Raw genomic sequence first — 21,792 nt, forward strand, 5'->3', positions numbered from 1 at the left:
ATTGTAAATCCCTACATTTATCATGTACATTCAACATCAACTGAATTTGGCACACAGCCACAGCCAGGACAAGTCCTGCGGGCAACTGGCTACTTGATTATGTGTTTCTGGGGTTCGACCCCACATCAAATCATTGCAAGGAAAGTTTGAGGAGTGAAGTGACATCATTAGTTTATAGTCTCGGAAGATTAGAGGTACTGGTAGCACCTCTTTATCCCGAGATTGCAGTACACCGGACTGAGGGTCGTTCATTAAGGAAATTTGTTCCAAATCTTCAATAATTCGTTCAAACATGCGTTTGGGAAGTACGCTATTTAAAATCAGCAAAATTCAGAAATAACGCAAATATGAGCAAAATTCTGAGATAACCTAAAAGATTTAGATTTTTATTTAATAGGGAATAAATACACTTATTAAGATGGTAAATTTTGTTGTTGCACTTGCATTTTATAAAAACAAAGCAGAGCGACATGTGTATGTGTGATCCGGAGTGCGAAGAACATATAAAAGGGAACATTTTGGTCCTTTTTTGTTCTTCAAAACTTTTTAAGTTTTCCATAATATTCAACTTACTAAAAACATGAAATTAAGCATATAGGCCCAAAATGAATGATAAGCCATAAAAGGGGATTTTTTTGGACTTTTTAATACTTTTTTCGTTTCATAAAAGGTTCTTTTTGAATTTTTAAAGAATATTTAATGTAGAAACATGAATTTTAGCATTAGTGACCAAAGTAAGTGAGAACATAAAAAATGGGTTTTTTTGTACTGACAGTTTTTAATGAATAAGGAGTATAAGTTTCGGCGCAGCTGAATAAAGAAAAATTACTTATTGAAAGTTTTATACTGTAAAATGGCACTGCTTTCATTAACGACACCTATACGTATACGTGTTTATGGTTTAATGATATTTCAAATATTAAGTATACGCCTAATATAGAGAAACATTAGAAATAATTAATTATGTTTATATACAAGTGAGTAGATGCCTATCTGAGTTCTAAACTTCTGGTAAGTTTTAAACAATTAACTAAAATCTTGAACAGAGTTGTATCTGGTATCGCACAGACTTCGAATCTAATATTTAGTATTTAAATCAAATAGTTTTAAGACAATTTTTTTTGCCGATAATTATTTAATTTATTTTTATGATTTTCGCTTAAATGATTAAATAAAGTGTTAGTGGAAAATGAAAAATGTACAAAAAATAAAAGAAAATGTACAAATTTATAAAATTTGATTGCAAGTAAAACTGGATTTTATTGATAATAAATAAATTTTAAGATTTTTTTTTTATAAAAACTAAAAAATTTAAATCCAGCATTTAAAATAACTAAAAAAATAAAATGAGAGAATAAAAACAAAAAAAGAATTTGTAGCATAGTTAATGTAGGTTAATGGCATTTATGACAATTTTGAGTTGAAAAATTAAATAGTTTCTAGTTTTTTATTTAAATATTAAATATTTTGATAAAAATTTATAACGTTGTTTTGTTTTTTGTTTGATTTTAATGATATTTAGTTTTTGGATTGTTTTCTAAAGGCAGCTGCTGGCGTTCTAAGAAAAATAATTTCTCAAATAAATTTAGCAGAATTAGTAGGTATGTAGTATATATATAGTTATTTATATATTTTAGTTATTTTTGATTTTGATTTTGGTATTTGATTGGTAGTTTGGTTTGGTTAGCTATGTTAATTTAAACGATATTTGTTGTTTTGTTTTTGGAAAATACTTGTAACTACATACATATATAGTTGTATATATATAAGTATATAGTATTGTATAGTATAAATATATCTATATGTAGTAAGATATTTAAATAAATTTGTTTTTATTTTTTTGTTTTTTTTTAATTATTTTAGATGAGTGCATGCTTGGGAGGGCGTTTTATATTATAAGTTAGTTAAGTTATTTATATATTTAAATTTTTTTGTTGTAAATATTTTGCAAAATATAAATAGTAGTAGTAAGTAGTTGAATATTGAATTTAGTTTTATTTTCAGCTATTTAAAAAAAAATTAATAATAATAAAAAAAATCTAATATTTAGGTGGTGATATATAAAAATGCTATTTTTGTTTGGTTAATTATTTATGTCAAATTATACCCTCCACCTTAGGTTATGATTTTATAGATAGATAAATACATACATACATACATACATACATATATACATAGAGATAGGTTGATTGGTTGGTTGTAACGTCTGTAAATTTTAAAAATTTTGATTATCAGGTCCATGTCTAGTTAGCATTCAAAGTCGAAATTCATATATTTACACAATTCACAAAAGTTGCTAAAACATTAATAGTTTTAACAGCTTTTCTTAATTGCTTGGTTGTTGTTTTTTTTGTTCGGTCTTTAAACTGGTACGAGTAGTTAATAGAAAATGAGCCAAATTGGAGCTGAAATGTCAAAGTTGTTGTTAATATTTTTATTTTCTAAATACAAAATACACAAATATTTCATATCGTTGTTGTTTTTATTTTGCTAATATTTCAATATTTAATTTTTTTTGGAAACGCGTAAGTGTTAAATTCAAATATTCTTTTTATTTATACTTGCTTGATTGTTGTTTACTCTTTATTTTTTTCAAGTTGGTGTTGTTGGTGTTGGTTTTTTTGGTGTTGTTATATATAGACAGATAGTTTAATTAATATATAGAAAGAAAACTTGTGTTGTATATTCCTTTAACTGTTAACTAAGCTTTAAAATTTGTTTTACAAAAAAACTTGTTGTTTCAAGGAGTTTAAATAAAATTGGTTTCTTTATATATTTTTTTAATCATTTTTAATTTTTTGCATTTTTTTTTCTTCAAAAAAAAATGAAACAAAATAAGGTCAGCATTCAAATCGCGTAGTAATTTTATACACATATACATATACACAATGATATGTATGTATATAGAATTACAAATATATTCAGGAGTACGTCAGGGCTACGTCTTATCAGAACTACGTTTCAATGTAAATACTTTACATACACACACACAATATATAAGTAAGTAAGTATATGTAATATGATTAAAAAGGCTATGAATGGATTGTTAATTAATGGGGGCATTACATATGGGGGGGGGTCTGAAGGATAGTTTAAGCGATCTGGACAATGCTGATGATATTTGTTAAATATTGTTTTTATTTATAAATATATATTTTTTTTATAGTTATGATAGAGAGTTGTAATGATATGTATTTTCTTTTAGTTTTACCAATCTATCATTTGTTAAAACAAACATCTTGAAAATAAAAGAAAAAAAAATCCTAAGAATTTACGGGCTAGTGGCTTTTGTTCGGATAATAGTGAATTTTATTGTTTATTATTGAGATTGTTTTCATGATTTTTTCATTATTCAGGGAACTTGTGTTAATGTTAATAAATTTGGAAACATTTTTTAAATCTTTTGATTTTAATTTAATATTTGTTAACATACTTTAACTAAGATTTCAACAATTCTCTAGATCTCAATGACAACTATTTTTTGAGTATATGAGAACCCGTTGAAATTTGAAAGAAATTCAATCTCTACGCTTCCAGTAACTATTTTGATAATTAACTAGGAATGTCTGGATGCTAGAAAGTTAGGTAGATCCTTGCACGATTATATGTCATGTGTAATTGAGCAATAAACAATTACAATTATTTGTTATTCTAATTGAAGTTTTTCAAATTTCAATTAATTTTAACATGTAATAGGCCAATTAAATATTATTAAAGATTTGGCAATTTCAACTGTTTGTTATTGTAATTGAAGCTTGGAAAATTACAATTATTTTATAATTATAATTGAATTTTATTAATTACAATTATTTTTAATTGTAAATGAATTTTATTGATTTCAATTGCGTACACTTATAATTTAGGTATTACAAATTTATATTTCAAGTAATTGTATGGAGAAAAATTAATAATTAAAAGTAATTGAAAATTCGTCAATTACAATTATTTTTTCTTACAATCATATCTAATTGTAATTACTCATTTATATAATTACAGCAAAATCAAAAGAAACTAACGAAATTCCAAGTAATAGTAATTTTTTAAGCTTCAATTACAATGACATGAAATGTAATAGAAATTGTAATTATAATTACACTGCAAGCTCACTATAAATTATTGCATCTACTATCTGACCCGATAGAGAAAAGAACATTGACTATTTACAAATTTTTATAATAAAGAAGTAAAATAAAAACATAGAGCACAATTTGTGGGATCTGTAGTTGCTCCACTTTTCCAAGATACAGCATAAATGCCTATGTTCGATGGGTGGAGAAGAATAGCCTGTATCATTGTCAGTAGGGTCTTTAAAAATCTCTCTTATAGCCAATAGCACGCAATTCTTAGGGATAAAGGATTTTAAAGTTTTAACTATTAGCCGCTTTAAACAGTTTAACCTTCTTAAAAACCAATTTCTTGTTTCATTGTTATAAACCAATTTTAATGAATATGTATATATATTATTCGAATTAAACAATTTTTTATGAATATGGGAGATAAAATTTTGTAGAAGTTTTGATAAAAGGAAGTGTTGTTGTAGTAGTTTCATATATTTTGTTTTTAATTGTACCAAATGTGTTTTGATAGCAAGGTTGGTTACGGAAAAATATTGTAATAAAACTCAAAGAAAATAAAAATTAAAAAAAAATGAAAAAAAACTAATTTTAAAAAAAATATATTTATTTACTATTAAGTTTTTATTTGTTGCCACAACAAAATGAATAAACTATTTTAATAAAAATAAGAATTAAAAAAAAAAAATTGTAAAATTTTTATTTTTTTCATGTTTTGCTTTGTTTAGTAACCAACCTTGACCATTAGTGTATTTTTGTTATTTTTTCCAACTGAATTTTAAAATTTCATTTTCAATCAAGTTTCTTTTAGTTTAACGATTTTGACCAATTTGTCATTGTCTTTAAAATACTCATACCAATGTTTAATGTGTTTTTTTATATTTTTTGTTAATTTTATCTTAAACGTCAAATTGTCTTGATTTAACGGCTTGTGTTTTAGCGTGTTTTGTTTTTTTTATTTTTAATTTTAATTTAGTCTTATTTTATTTTTGTTTAATGGTGTAAAATGCATTTTTTTCTATGGGGTGGAGGGTATTAATGATTCGACTGGGGCCGAATTTAGGACTCTAACTTGTTTTTGTAATAAAAAAATCTAAGTGATAAAAAGCTTGAATAGTTTTTATTTTTTTAAGATTAAAATTTTTAGTTTTATTTACTATTTTTTTTTTTTTTTTTGAAAGAGAGAAAGAGATAGAAAGACAGAGAGAGTTTTATAGAAATAAAATAAATGTATGATACATTCCTTTACATTGGATTAATGTTGGCAACTACTGGCATAGAACTACTGGTAATTGAAATTTGACTTTAATTTATTAATGTCTCTAAAATTGAATCGATTGGTGTCATTATTTTATTTTTTCATTGTTTTAGTTTTTTCTTGTTTCTTTTTTATATATATTCTTGTTATGAAACCATGAAAGCTGATTTAGAACTGAGGTGTTAAATAAAAATGATAAAATTGAAAAAAAAAATAATAAAATTTTTTAAATAATAAAAATGACAAAAGTAAAAAATTTACAGAAAAAAACTAAAGAAATCTATATTATTAAATGCTAGCGTTTTCATGCTTTATTTAATTTAATTCAATTTAAATTAATTTTGTTAATTTTCTTTTGTTGTTGTTTTTTAATATTACAAAGAGAAAGCTAAATTTTGGATTTACTTTTAATGGCGGATATTAAACAGCTAAGTTTAATAATATTATGGTTACGATATTCGTATAACTGGTTGTTGTTAACATATTTTGTTTTAAAATTATATTTGGAATATTTTTATGTTTCATACATGTTTGTTTTAAACATCTACTTGATTAAGTTAAATGTTTGAATAAGATTTTTAAAAACCATAGGTTGCTGCAATCACAGACATGATTGCAATAACCATACTTCGTTACAACTGCAGAAAGTTGAAATGGGATCATATTTTATGTTTATTAAGGAAAAACATGGTTTTAGAAAATGTTTATAATTATTTTAATTTAAAATTGCTTTCATTCAATTTTCTTTTCTTTTTTTAATTCTGAGAAAATTGTTTAAATTTATTTTATGTTATTTTTAATATTTTATTTTTTTTAAATTGCTAAAATATATAAAAATTTATTGATTTTAAATCCCTTAAAAAAGCTTTCTCAATTTGTAATTTTTGTTGTTTAATTAACAATTAAAAGAAAAACAAAAAATTAAAAAATTTTTTATTAATTTATTTTTTTTTTAACTAAATCGAGAAAACAGAAAAAATGATTTAAAAGAGAAATTCATATAATAAAGTCAAGTAAATTAAAAAGATAATGTCCAAAAAGGGGAAGGGGAGGAATTTAAAGAAAAAATTAAGTTTAAAAATATAATTATTAAATTCGGTAACCGTCTACAGGTACCTGTGGTAAGACTGATTTCCATAGCTCTCTGACGATGGCCCAAGACCTTAAATTGTGGTAGCGAAACCTCATTCGAGACACCAACCGAGTTTGGTCCTTCATTCCATTTATAACGTATATCACGCATCGTATAGCCGACTTTTGGGGATTTAATTTTGTTTGTACGATTTTTAAAGTTTGTTTTGTTTTAATATTTGTTTTTGGTTTTAAAAATATTGTATGTAAAGTTTGTTTGTTTGTATTTTTTTTAAATTTGTTTAAAATTTAAAAAAAGGAGTTAAAGTTGAGTTGAAGTTGCATTAAAGGAATTTTTTATATATTTTGTTATTTTGCATAAAATGTGGTTTATATTTTTTGTTTTCAAAATAATTTGAAGATTTTTTGATTTTTTTTATATTTGATAATTGGTTTTCAGTTTATGATATTTTTAGTTAAAGAGAAAATGTTCATATAAACAAAGAAAAAGAAATATTTGTTGTATATTTTGTATATTGTATTTATAAATATTTAAGAAAAACAAAGTAAGATGAGACTATTATTTATAAATAAAAAAATATTATTTTTTTTTTTCATTTAACTATAAATAAAATATGTATTCTTTATTCTCTAAATAATAAAGAATTTATTTTATATTAAATTATAGTTTTATTCTGTTCACTAATAGTCTCATTCAGAATTTGTTGTTGTTAAATAAAAAGTTAAAAAAAATAAAAATATATAAATTTGCATGTTTTATTATACATTGCTTTTGTTGTATATTAAGTTGTTGTTGTTGTTTATACAAAAAAAGTTATTTAAAAGCATTAATAATTTGTTTAATTTTTAAATAAAATTCTCTATTTATTTAAAGAAATAAATAAATTAGTTTGATAATTATTTAAGCTACTGTTTGTTCATATTGGCAGTAGTAGTGTTGGTAGTACGTTTTTAGTTTTTCTTGTTTTTTTTAATTTTAAATATATAATTTTAAGTGTTCTAAATTATTAACGAATTCTTAATTTTATTTTAAGTTTTTCTTTTTGTTTTTTAATAACCATTTTATAAGTTTTTTTTGTAGCTAAAATTGTTGCTGCTGTTAAATAATATTAAATATTTTATGTCTTTTTTGTTTATTCAGCAATATAAAAAGCAGTTTCAGGTGCTCTTGTGTTAACTGTTTTTTTTTTCTATTTTGTTCATTTCTATTTGAGTTTATAGCAGGGGTATTCATTCGCTTAAGCATTTTTAATTTTCTACTTAAAATTTGCAAATACTCAAAAGCTTTAGTAATTATTTTTTAGTTTTTAAGTATTTGTCAATTTTCATTGTTCTTCATTAAAAGAAAAAACACAAATCGCAAATCCTTTCTAAAAATACTTGCGTGTAATGAATACCCTTAATTTAATATTTGAATATTTATGATGGTATTTAAAAAAATGCTAACTAGTTTTTCTAAATGCATTAAAAAAGTATGTATAACGAAACCCTCCAGAGCATTTTTGTTTATATTTTATTATATAAATAATTGATTTTTTTTTTTTTTAATAATTTTTGTTCAAGTGTTGTTGTTAATCATATTGCTAAACATAAAATGTTGTTGCATAAAAAAAATGGGAGAGGGGAATTGTGTTTTAGAAAACATTGTATTAGCCTACCCAAGCAAAAGTTTGAAAAAAGTGTATTATTTAGATATTTTTCATTTATTCGTTTCATCTCATACACTTTTTCATTTAAACTCTTTGTCAGAAGGTTTGGAAAAAAATTCAAAACGTTGGCACTTTTTGTTGTTTCTTATAAGAGGTTAAAAGAGCTTTTGCATACAAAATCTCAGAAATTAATGAGTTTTAAAGTTGTTATTGTTGTTTTTTCTTTAATTCTTTGCTACAATTTGTTGTTATTTATAAAAATAAATAAATAAAAAAGGAAAATAAACAAAATGAAAATAAACGAAATAAGGTGCTTCTATAATGTTAAAATTATTGAAATTATAAATTTAGTATTTACAAAACATATAATAACGACAAATGTTAAAGAGAGTTATAATTAAAGTTTCAATCACATATGAAAATTTTACTATTAATTAATAAATATTTATATATGTATATTGTCAAATGCAAGGATACATCCAAAGATTTAGGGTCAAACTTGAACTGAACTAGAACTGAACTAGAACTGAACTAGGACTAACTAGAACTGAACTAGAACTGAACTAGAACTGAACTAGAACTGAACTAGAACTGAATTAGAACTGAACTAGAACTGAACTAGAACTGAACTAGAACTGAACTAGAACTGAACTAGAACTGAACTAGAACTGAACTAGAACTGAACTAGAACTGAACTAGAACTGAACTAGAACTGTACTAGAACTGAACTAGAACTGAACTAGAATTGAAAAAAACTGATCTAAATACTGCACCAGTGAGTTCAAATTCACAAGATATACCTATTTTTGACAGTCAAAGTTATGAATTTTGCCTCGACATTTTTAAACACGTATAGAACGTAATATACTTTAACATGGTTTTTTGAAATGTTTTAAGTTTATTTGAAGTGTTTTAAGTTTGTTTATATAATTAATTTAAATCTTAGTAGACAATTTTAATGGACATAAATTGCGCATATGATTGAAACTTTTATCTTCGTTATTTTTTTTATATCACAAAAATTGAGTTAGATATAAAATTGATTGATTGTATTTTTTAATAATTTTATAATTTTTTAAATATTCAAAGTGTTAGTTGGTGTTAAATGACATTTTGTTATGAGACTTTACAAAAACGTAAAAAAGTTAACTCAAAAGAAAAACTCATAGTGTACTTGGTTCATAAAAGAAAAAAACATTTAATAAGAAAACACAAATAAAGGAAACAAAAGAAAATAAAATGGAAAATAATACACAAGAGAGAAAAGAAACAAAAAGAGATTTTATACAAAAAGAAAAGCTTTGTTTGGAAATTGTTTTCAATGGAGGGTACCTGTGGTTAGGTTTATTTCGGTCGCCCTCTGCCTGTGTCCCAAGACGCGGAACTGCGGTAGTTCGACCTCACTGCTCATGCCAACACTACTCAGTCCATCTCTCCAGAAGTAACGGATATCTCTCATCGTGTAACCGACTTAATAATTCAAATGTTTAATGAGGTTTAGTTTGTTTTATTTTTTGGTTTTGGTTTCAATTCGTTTGATTTGATTGGATTTGATTTTGGTTTTGGTTTCGATTTGTTTGTCAATTCAATTCATTTGGTTTCAGTGGATTCATTTGAATTTGTTAAAATTTGTAACATTGTTTGATTTGATTTGTCATTGGGTGATTGATTGATTAATTGATTGTTTTGATCGATTGATTGTTTGATTGATTGATGATTTGATCGAGTGATTTGTTTTGATTTCATACGATACGTTAACATACACACATACAAAAGAAATATATATTTATTTATATATTTTAAAAAGTATAATAATATAATAAAAATGACATTTAATCCCAATTTAAGTTTAAAATTGTTTTAAATTTTTATTTTTTATTATTTTTTTGTTTTCGTATTTTTTGCAATAATGAAAAATGAAGAAATTAATAAAATAAAATTAAAACTTTTTTTAATTTGTTTTTTAATGAAAGGAAAATAATTTATGTAAAATACAGCAATTCAAAATAAAAAAGTTATTAAAAATTTATTTAATTGGAATAAAAATCAACTTGTTTTATTTTAAAGAAATGAAATCGTTTTTAATAATAATTATGCAAATGTGTTATGAGGTGTTTTTGTAGAGAAATGTTTAAATAATATGTTTGTTGTTGTTTTTAATAATGATACTTAATAATTTGTGTTTGAAATAATATTTTAATATTTTTATGTTAATTTTTTTATAATAAATCTTTCAGGCTAAATGACACAAAAGGATGGTGATTGATTGATAGTGGTGGTGGGTGCTTAGTTTATTATTTTTTTATTTTAAAATATTTGAAATTTGTTTTGTTTGATAAGAATATTGTTTTGTTTTTTGATTTTGTTATTATTTTAGTTATTTTTTTTTGTTAAAAGTTTAGAGGGGGATGATTTGATTTGATACGATTTGGTTGGTACCAGATTTTGCAAATTTTCCAAAAAAGCAAAAACAATTGCAACTGGTTTGTAATGTAAACGAACAAACGAAAATTGAAAAAAAAAAAAAAGAAAATCTAAGGAAAAAAAATAATATGTTTCAGAAGAAGATTCTTCCAAGAGGCAATATAATATGTTTGAATGAAAATGCTTTAATCAAATTAAAAACCAAAAATGTTTATCGACCGTTTTCAATTGTTTGTAATTAAATCTATTAAAATTTTGTTTAACCAACTATTGAATATTAATGATTTGTTTTTGTTTGTTTTTTATTTTTTTTTTGAAAATGTATTTAACAAATTATTTCTATACATATTTGTATTTGTTTTGTCTTTTAACTTCTACTTCTACTTTTGGTTTTGTAATTTGTTATTGTAATTTTCGTTTTTGTATTTTTGTAAATAATTGTAAAATACATTTGATTGTTAAGAATCAACCTTCTGCGGTTGCTGTATTAGAGAAGGCGACCGAAAACCAACCAATTTTAGTTAAACCGAAAATGTTTTTGTTTTATATAGTTTTGAAACAATTCAGAATTTCTATTCAAAGAATTTAGTTTTTGTTACAGAAAATGGTTGTTGAGGAAATAATAAATTAAATTTTGTTAAAATTCCAAAAATTTAATTTTTTTAAATTTTATTTTTGTTTGTTATTTCTAAATATCAACTTAATTGAATTTAAAAAAATACATAAATTAAATAAAGTATCTTAATAAATCTCAAATCGAACTTTTTTAATTTTTAAATAAATTAATTATTTTTATTTTTTAAATAGAAATTTCTTTTTGTTTTCTTGATATTGAAACATTTTCGGCTGTTTAGTTTTTTTATTTTATAAAAAAATATTATACGCAAAATATAAAAACAAAATTTAATTGAAAGAAAGGAAATTATACAAAAATATAGTTTAATTATTTAATTTGAGTTTATTGTTATTTTTTTCTTAATCTTTATAAAAATATTAGTAGCTTTTTTATTTCTTGTTTTTTCATCTTTTATATTTTGGTTTTAGTTCGGGTTATGTTTTGTTATTGGAATTTTTATTAAAAAAGCAAGTGGTAGTTTAGTGCCAGTTTAGAAAAAGAAATAATTTTCTCATTTTTAGTTTAAAGTTATTTGTTTGATTTCGTTTATTGTTTTCATTCTGAAAATAAAACTGATTTCGTTTGTTTCGAATTTATATAGAGTTTTGTTATTTTCTTTTAGTGGTCTATTGTTGTTTGATGGGATTTCTAATGTGTGGAAAAACGTATCTTTGAACGAACAAACAGCGCGAGTTATTTTTTGTATGTTTTTTTTTTTTAGAAAAGAATAAAAATTGTTTTTGAATAGAAAGAAGTCCTTAGTTTTTAGTGGGATTTAATTGTTAATTTAAAGCAATTTGGTAATTTAAAATAATTTTTTTGTGATTTAAATATATTTTCTTTTTAGGATTTCAAGACCAAATTTGTATTTATTGAAGCAAAATACAAAATTTAAAATTAATATTACAAAAATTCCAAATTTTCTGCAAGTTGAGAAAATTTAAATGCATATTCGATAACTTTTGAAAATATTATATAAAATAATTAAAATCTTAACTTTCATAAAAATATATTAATTTTTTGGGACAAATTTAAATTCTGCAAAATATTTAAAGTTTTATAGTTTTGTAGTAATTTGGATTTTAATAAAAATATTTTATTCAAATTCGTTTTTTTTTGAGTAATTTGAATTAACATGACTAAAATTTAGCTCTTTGTGTACCTATCTATAAGAGTTGGAAAACAACCTTTAGAGTGATTACAAGGATATCGTTATTTATAAGGATATCATTATTTTTTTTAACACTTTTTGATATCAAAAAATGCCAAAGAAATTTATAATAAATAGTTAAAAAAATAGTCAATAGATAGACCAATCAATAGTTTGGTCCAAGGAATAACATAGAATAACATATTATTCCGTAGACGGAATAGTAATAAATTAGTCCATGGAATAGTTAAGTCAGCAAGTGGGCATAGACATGTCATTATTATAGTCATAGATAAGTCTATAGAAAAGCCATGAAAACACTACGTAGGCAAGTCAATATATTCGTCTATAGATTTGTCTACTCCATACATCATTTGAAGTTGTCAGGATGACACCACAAAAAGAAGGTGAAAAATATATCGACAGTGCTTGCCTTGCATGATGAAAGTTTTGGACAATTTTCTTTAAAAACACAATTTAAATAAATTGAGTATAAAGTTAACATATACGATTTGTACAATAATAATTAATTATTTTTTATTGCTGTCTGTTCTAAACAATTGCTTTATATATTGATCTGAGGCGTATGATTATTATTTATTTAAAAAATAATACTCATACGCCATCATGTATATATGTATATAATATTTTAATTCCAAACTATAAATCATAAGGACTTCTTTCTAAAGTACATAATTCTTTTATTCTGAATGAGTTTATTTGATTTGATTTTCTCTTTCATAAAACTAAAACTTTTTTCTTTAATTTTTTTTGGTATAGAGTGTAATGTTTTATTTTAAAATTTAAATGGTTGTTTGTTTAGGTAGTAAATACATAAAATACTAATAGTTTCCATAATAATAGTAATAAAAAACTGGTACTTACAACTTTCAATTTCGATGTGACACAATTGGCGATCCATAGGAAAGTATTGTAGATTCATAGGACATGATGCAGTAATAGTCAATCTAAGAGAAATATTTACATGATGATCATTTATCAACAAGCGAAAAAAAGAGAAAAAATATAAATACACATTATTAATATAAAATTTTTGATTTAATTAAAACACTAATTAAACAAATGACATTGAAAGCATTTTTTAGCATAACTGCTAAACAATTTACGAGACATTTTACCTAATAGCTAAGTTAAAATATTTGTAATATTTATTATTTTTTTTTTTCATTTTGTTTAGGTTTTACAAGAGCAAGTGTTACTTAAAAGAGCGAAATACAAGTTTATTTAGTTTAGTACTAGTTTTCATACTAGACAATTTGTGATGATATTTAGCGAGTTCAATTGGATGAAATTAACAAAAATTCATATTTAGTAAAAAAAAGAAACTTAAAAGAATAAAAGGTGATGTACGAAAATAGTTAGAGAAAGAGAGAGATAGTTGTAAAGAGAGTTAAGTATGTGAGAGAAATTAATTAAAAAAAAATAATTAAAAAAAGTATAATAAACTATATTATAAGTTATTTCATTACAACATTCATACTTGTGTAGAGTTAAATTATTTAGTTTCAAATTCTTTGATTACTAAAGGGGAACTAATAGTTTTTATTTAAATCATTTAAGAAAAAACTTTACATAACTTATTGCTGCATTATTGTTATTGTTTTTTTTTTGATTTTTATATTTCATTTATGTATGGAGTTTATAGTTTGAGTTTGAAATTTGCTGAATTGCATTATGTACGGTACTTGATAAATTATTAATTGGCTTTATTTGTTTAGTTTATATTATATATACTTACTTTTTCTTGAGCCTTTATGTGTTTTTATTAATGTGTTTTTTTTTTTTAACAAACTTACAAACTCTTGCCCTGTGTAGAATCCTTTTCTAGAGTCAAGTATTTGTTTAGCTTTCTGTTAGGTTTCGGATTTCTTTGGTATGTTTTTTTTATATTATTATATTGCTTTTTGATGGAGAGGGATTTTTGGACAGATTCTTGTTTTAAGGTAGTAGAAAAATTAAAACTGGAGAAATTTCCTTAGTATGTGTTTTTTTAGCATTTTTTTTCTTAACAGAAATTTCTCCATTAGTCAAACCTTTTAATGGTGTAGCAAAACACACTTTATGTATTATTTTTTCCGTTGCTTTTTGTTGATTTAGTTATTGCTGTTTTTGTTTATTGTTTTATTTATAATTGTTAACGTATTTGTTGTATTTTTTAAGTAGTTGATAAATAAAGAAAATTAAATTATAAATTATGAACATGCTTTAAAAACAGGGATGAAAAATGCGATTTAATATTATGTCTGTGAATGAACTTTCAATTTTTTGGTTTTAAGATCGATGTGTATCTTTAAAAAATATATTTTGGTAAATAAGTGGTTTGTAAACTCAAATTCGTTTACAAACTTTATTGATTATTTTATGAGAATTTTGGTCTTTTGACTTGAAAGTCTATTGCCATGAATTCATTGGATACGAGTCTATGACTCAAGTATGAACTAAACTGGAGATCTGGTAAGGGACTAGTACATGGAAAGATCTAGCCTGTTAACTAGTCTAACAACTAATACCTATTTTCTACTGAGCAATCTTTTGGTTAGTCTATTGACAAGGCTCTTATCAAGTCTATGAACTAGTTTTCTAATTAAATTATAAAATAGTTTATGAATGTATCCATGGACTAGTACATTAACTAATCATCAGATTAATCACTATAAACTATTATCTAGTTTGTTAAGGAATATAGTAACTGATGTATAACTAAATTATGAACTAAACTGAAGGACTGTCAACCGACTATTCCATGGACAGTTATACTCCACAAACCAGTTAGTTTATAGATTTTGCTATTAACTAGTGTATGAACTTTTCTATAAGTCTATTGACAAGTCTATATATTAGTTATCTGATTAGATTGTAAAATAGTCTTTGATTGAATTCAACAGATTAGTAAGCAGACAGAACTATTGTAAGTTTAAGTTACTATTCTATTGTCTAGTTTTTTAAACAATATAGAAACTAGTCTATGACTAATACATATATGAACTCAACAGGAGATCTGGAGCACTTTTGTCTTTAAATTAAGATTTGTCATTTCCTCATATTTAAATAATAAATTTTTTAGATAAGATTTTTTTTTTAATCTAAATTTTTCTTAAAAATATAAATATGATATAAAATTTTGAACTTTTCATTAAAAGACCAAAATTGTAATAAAAATGTTTGAAATTTTTTTTGGAAAATTTTTTATTTTTTTCTGTCAAATAAAACATTTTACTAACAAAAGAAGTTAATTTTTTCAAAAATAGGTTTTTTGATGTTAATGGGAATAAAAAAACCTTAAAATCCCATAAACATTATTTAATAATTGTACAACATTCTTTCATCCCTGCTTAGAAGATAAAATGATTTAATTATAAATATTTGAAAAGTGATTTTGAGCGAGACAGAAATATGTATAAAGAGAGATAGAAAAATATATGTATATTGTTTTTCGAGGATAAAGATTACATATGAGGTGATTATAATGATAAATATATGTAAGATTAAGAAACAAACTAAATTTTCTCTTTATTACTTTTTTTTAATAAAAACAATAAAGCCAATTGAACTCACTTATAGAAAAAAATCGTTTTCACTTTATTTTTCAAATAACAAACTAAAGATTGAAAAAATTAAAATAAAATATGTATATTTTTCAAAAGCAAATTGTAAGTGAAAATGATTTTTAAGTTTAGAATTATAATTTTTGTTGAAAATAAAATTATGAATGTAATTTTAACACATTAATATAGAATATATTTTGTTTAAAATTTTAAATAGTAAAAAATATTTTTATAAATTTTAAAATTTCTTTTCAGCTCAATGATTTACGATAATTAACCTTTAAGAATTTTTTTGTTGATTGCACAAAATAACACATACACACATAGTTTAGAGTTTGAATAGTTAATAAAAAGGAAAAATTAAATGTTCAACAAAAAACTTTAACGACATTTATATTTATAATAGTATTTAAGAAAAAAAAAAAGGAAATTATAAAAGAAACATAAAAGAAATTCTGAAATTTTGTTTTAATGTTAGATTGTTTTGTTGATTGCTTTCTTTTACCTAATACTTCTTGTTATTGATCCAGAATGGTGAACACGTATGAATTCATTGCTGGTTGTGGCAATATGAAAATATGATTGTTTTTCATTTACGAAAAAGGTGTCAGGTACCCAGATATTTTTAATGAACTCTGATCCAACCGATAGTGTTTCTACACCAGGTCGTTTTCTATACGCTAAACGAGGATCGGTCCAAAATTGACGAAAGTAAAAATCCAATGTAAAGTCCTTTTGATTGTTTAATTTTATGGGATAAAACAATCAATATTTGTGATGGATTTGTTTGTTATTTTCAGTAGTTGTTTTTGTGTTTTTTTTTTTTTTTTAACAAAAAACCAATTTCATGATTTTGTTATTTATTTGTGTGTAACAAATAATTGTTATTTTTTTAATTGTGATATTATTTGGTTTTTGTTGTTAAATAGGGGGGATAAGGCAAAAAAAGGTAGAGAAAAATATATATAAATTGTATTAGTTATGTTTGTTGACTAAAAATCTATTCAATACAAATTGTTATATAATTAAATTAAAATTTAAAAATCATATTAAATAAAATTATAAATTTATTATAATTTTAAATGAATAAAACGTGCTTTTGATTTTATTTCTTTTCTCTTTTTCCAATTAAAAACATGCATTTTTAATTTTAATTTCACAAGCATTTTTTAACATTAAGTTTAATTATTGAGCATACATTTTTTTGTAAATCATAAAAAATATTTAAGCTTAATAAAAAGCATTTGGTTTATTAAATAAAAATTATAAACAAAAAATATAAAATAAATTAACACACATAGACAGGCAGAGTGTTTGTTTTTTTTATAAATATTTAAATATTCCATTAATTATAATTTATGGTAAAAAAATTCTTAATAAAGTAAATATTTACAACATTCAATTTTGTTTAAAGAGTTACACATACATTAACATATGTTTATATATATTATATTATATATTATTGTTTTTAGATTTTTTGATATTTATTTACAAATTAACAAAAATTATACAGAATCCTCTCACAAATACTTGTTTTGTAAAGTACTTTTCATTTCATTAGGTTTTTTGTGTTTCCGTTTCCTTTTATTTTAAATGTTTTATAACGTTGGTTTTTGTTTTGTGTTATTTAGTAAAGGTTATTTTAGACTACAGCAACTACGGTTTCTAGAAGTATGGATTTTTATTAGTAAATAATTTGTTATTTGTTTAATTTTTTTTAATATTGAATAACACTTTGCTACATTGATTTCTTAAATAAAATTGATAAATTAAAAGTGATGAGTAATTACAGACAGACATACAAGCATATAGATAGACGGATAGATAGACAGACAGACACACAATAATGTCTAAGTTTTTATCGTTGACACCTGCCTTGACGGACTAATTTCACGGTGATGTTTTCCATCCAATGGGTAAACTTAGGAGGGTCTACCAAGCGCCCCTGAGTGATTTCAATGAAAAACACTTAGGTCGCAATTTTTTTTCATGGTTCTGCTGGTCCATGTACAAGCATTTTACTAGAGTAGTGGAGCCATTTAATATATTACCAAGGGATCACGTTGCGAAATGGCACTATCATAAAAAAGGGGTCTCTGAAAGTCCAAAAAACGCACCTCATGTATCCATAATCTCGGTGTGACTCCAAAAAGTATCAACAGGTAATCGGGTAACAGCCATTAGTGATGCCGTAGCATTCTAAACCTCAGATATTACTCTTAGGATGATTTCTCGTTCCTCAGTCGCACAGAAAAGAATGGTCTCCGAAATCTCGAAAAAGGCACGTACGAATCAAAAAAGAATTGTTTCCGAAATTCCAAAAAAAATCTTTCTGATAAATCCAAATTCTTGGCGTGGTCCTAAGCCTACAATTAACCCCTCTTTCGAATCAAAAAAGGTCTCTGAATCTTCTACAATCTTGGTGTATCATTAAAATAGACCATTGGGTTGTCATAAGCGACGTCGTAGCGTCCTCATCCTTCAATGATCCGCACAGGCAGATATCTCATTCCTCACAACTACATCAGACAAATGGACAGGCAGATAAATATTGAAATAGATAGACAGACAAGTGGACCGAAAGACTGACAAACAGACAGACAGGTAAATAAATAGAGAAACAGAAAGACAAACAGACGGAACGAAATACTGGTAGATGGTATTATTACTTTGACCCCTGAAATTTTATAATTTTTATGTTCATTCAAAATATATCAAATAACTTTATAAATTTTATTAAATCTTTGTAGCTTAGTGTTATCATTTTCAGTTTGTTAGTATATAAAAGTGATTTAAATGAGCAAAATATAGAGGGAGAAGGTATTTGAAAAATATTAATTAATAAGTCTAGGGGTTAAGGTAAGGTTGTGTTTGGTTTTTTGTTTTTTTATAAAAAAATAATAATAAATTATAATTTTATATTTTAATTTTATATAAAAAAAAGTAAAAATAGTTATAGAGAGTATAACATATTTTATATTAAATAAAAATTCTATGAAATCACGTTTTGTAGTGATCATATATTTCTAAAGTATTTTATTTATTTTCAAGCTTTTTCTCTATTAGAATATGCCCGAGGACTGTACGAGTCTTTATTATTACTAAATTGAATACTTTTTTTCATATATACTTATTTTTTTAAAACTAAATGTATTGATTTGGTTTCCATTCAGGTTAGTTTTTTGTTGATTCTTCTTTTTAAAGCCAAACTTAAAAATAAAATTATATGTAATTATGAGCTATTTGCAAATAAATTGTTGTAATGTTTGTGAATGAATGTCAGTATGTATGTGTGTAGATTATAATATTTCTTTTTAAAGAAATTCGAAATTAAAGCAGGATTTTTATTTTGGGCACAAATTTAATAAATAATCTATAATATTTCCTTTTCATTAATATTTGGTATACATTTTATTTTATATTATATAAATTCTCTGTTCGGGCTTATTATAAAATCAAGTCCGATAAACAAGAAAATCGTAAGTTGTGTTCATACTTAACAAATGTTTTGTAAAAAAACATTTCTATTAAGATTTTCATAATTTAATAGTAAAGTGTGTTTTCTAAATGTAGTACCGTTGTTGGAAAATAATTTCAAATATAATTATTAGAATTTTTATTTAATTACATATTACAAAATTTATATAATATATATTCCAGTTTTATAAAAATCCAGCTTTAATGTTACTAAACTAGATGTTTGTGTTTGTGAGAATAAATCATGTTGTGCTCTTAATTTTTTGAAGTGTAAATCTATCGATCGACCAACAACATTTTTTTTTTCTAATTTAGGAAAAGATTACAAAACATCGGTCAAGCTTCTTTCTTCTGCATTACTAGAAGAGTTCATATTTAGGATTTTACATTTAATTAAATTGTTTTTAAATTTTAAAAAAATGTTTGTGGTGATCTTATTATATACATGAGTGTATACATATATATTTTTTCAGTTTTTTTTTGTTTTAACGTGAAGAATATGTGTGTGTGTATATTTAAGTCACATTTTTAGTGTTTTTATTAAAGTAAAATAAGTAAAGCAAATTAAAATTTAATAAAAAAAAAGTATTTAAAATAAAAACTTTAAGTTATCATAAGTTTTTCTAACCCACAAAAATTTGACTTATTATTTTTATTTCATACAAACTAAATTTCTCTATATGGAAACAAGTTTGACTAAAATGTAATTAAAATTCCTTCAATACTATTCTCCTACACAATACTATACATTTAGATAGATGAAAGTCGGAAAGTTTTAGTAATTGTGAAGAGTATTCGCTTTTTGTCGAGCTAAATTTTTTTGAAAAAAAAAAAAAATAAAAATTTAATTAAATTTATATATTTCTTTAAAATTTGTTTATTTTTTTTTGGAATCTTTTTCTATTAGTCTACATATTGTGAAATGTCCGTCGCTCCGTCTGTGTGTTAATGTAAACCTTGAGTACTAGTTTTTAAGATAATTTGAATGAAATAGTTAGTTTGACATCAAATTTGTCACTGTTCGACCAGTAGAAGCATTTTAAAATATTTGTTGAAAACTGATATTTTTAAAACTTTGAAGTTCTTTATAAAGTACACAGGATCGCATAATAAAAAACTAAAAATGTAGTTTTTCTCCATTAAATTTTAGTTTTATGTGTATATTATCCGATTCGTATCTAATTTTGAGTGTTGGACGTTGTTTTAATCAATTTCTGGGCCTTGACATTCCGATTAATCCTTTATTATATATCGTTGTTAACTAGCAGATAAGAAGAAGTTATTTTAACTTGTTCTCTATCTTTTTTAAAGAAATTTATTCCAATTGGATATACAATAAACTTTGTATATTATAACTTATTCTAATTTAAAAAAATTTTTATTTTTGGGGGGGAATTTAAACAAAAGTTTGATTTCGTATATTGCATAATATTTGTGTTTAAAAAATAAAAAAGTTTTAATTGAAAAAATTAAAAAAACAAAAATTAAGGGCCATAATTGAGAGACTATCTAATTAGATAAGAGCTTGCTAAGTAAATTTATTACAAAGATTCCTACAAACGTTTACGTTTGATAATAAAAAACAACAAAATTTTCATAAATAATCTGTAATTTATTTATATTTAAATCCTTTCTTTTTTAGATCTAACTTTTTCTATTGCAATAAAAAACCAATTTTTTTGTGTTCAATATTTGTCAGCATGCGGGCAGTCAAAGTATTTAAGACTGCTAAGATTACCATATATGTAAATATGTTTATAGACAAAAATAGTATATATATAAATGAAAACTTTTATACACACACACAAATAATTGTTGTTGTGATTATTGTAGTATATAGACACCAATTAAAAAAAAATTACACTTGTCAATCATGTCAAGAGCAATAAATATTTAAAGAAATTAATAAATATTTGTATGCAATAGATCGAGTAGTATGTATTAGTTTTAGTAGGAGAAGTAGTAAAAGTGTTAGTATGAAATTTTGTATGAAAATGAGTTTAGAGAGAGAGAGAGTGAGAGCGATATTAATAAATAATAAAAATAATAAAGCACGTTTATTGGCATTTTATTTAAATTTTTATATACAATTTGTTAAAAATTAAATTCATTTAATTTTCTTTTAACGAATTAATAGTGCAATGAGTAATTTTCAAATGAATAATGAAATAAAAAAAAACAAGGATGAAATGCTGATGAAAATGATATGAAAAAAACAAAAATTTTAAACGTTTAAGTTTAGGGAGAGTAAAATACACAGATCACTGAGTTAAAAATACTCGTGTTAAACTCTCCGTAAAGCTTTCAGTTAGAAACAAAAAAAACTTAAACAAAAGCCTAAAGTTTTGTAAAAGAGAACAGCTTGTTTGTTTTAAAAATAGAGAATAATACAGTTAAAAGTGAAAGTTAAATGTAATATATATATATAAACAGATGGAGAGAGAGATAGAAAGAAAGATTATAACAGAGTTAGTTAGAGAGAGATAG

The 21,792-nt window shown here is 23.5% G+C and overlaps 1 protein-coding gene across 28 annotated transcripts in view; it reads right to left on the reverse strand.

Moving 5' to 3' along the window:
• LOC111677776 (gamma-aminobutyric acid receptor subunit beta) overlaps positions 1–21,792 on the reverse strand; it is a 62,246-nt gene that overhangs the window by 11,228 nt on the left and 29,226 nt on the right. For 23 of the 28 annotated variants that reach the window (XM_023438963.2, XM_046952924.1, XM_046952922.1 and 20 more), the window contains 3 exons: positions 16,334–16,560; positions 13,148–13,230; positions 6,448–6,585 (listed from right to left, as the gene is read on the reverse strand). In XM_023438963.2, coding sequence (XP_023294731.1) covers positions 6,448–6,585; positions 13,148–13,230; positions 16,334–16,560 — 448 coding nt within the window. Of the gene's footprint in view, positions 1–6,447; positions 6,586–9,404; positions 9,543–13,147; positions 13,231–16,333; positions 16,561–21,792 lie in introns of all 28 variants that reach the window. The other 5 variants (XM_046952934.1, XM_046952918.1, XM_046952937.1 and 2 more) reach the window with 1 other exon arrangement.

This window comes from Lucilia cuprina, chromosome 5 (assembly GCF_022045245.1).
Source record: "Lucilia cuprina isolate Lc7/37 chromosome 5, ASM2204524v1, whole genome shotgun sequence".
Taxonomy (NCBI): domain Eukaryota; kingdom Metazoa; phylum Arthropoda; class Insecta; order Diptera; family Calliphoridae; genus Lucilia; species Lucilia cuprina.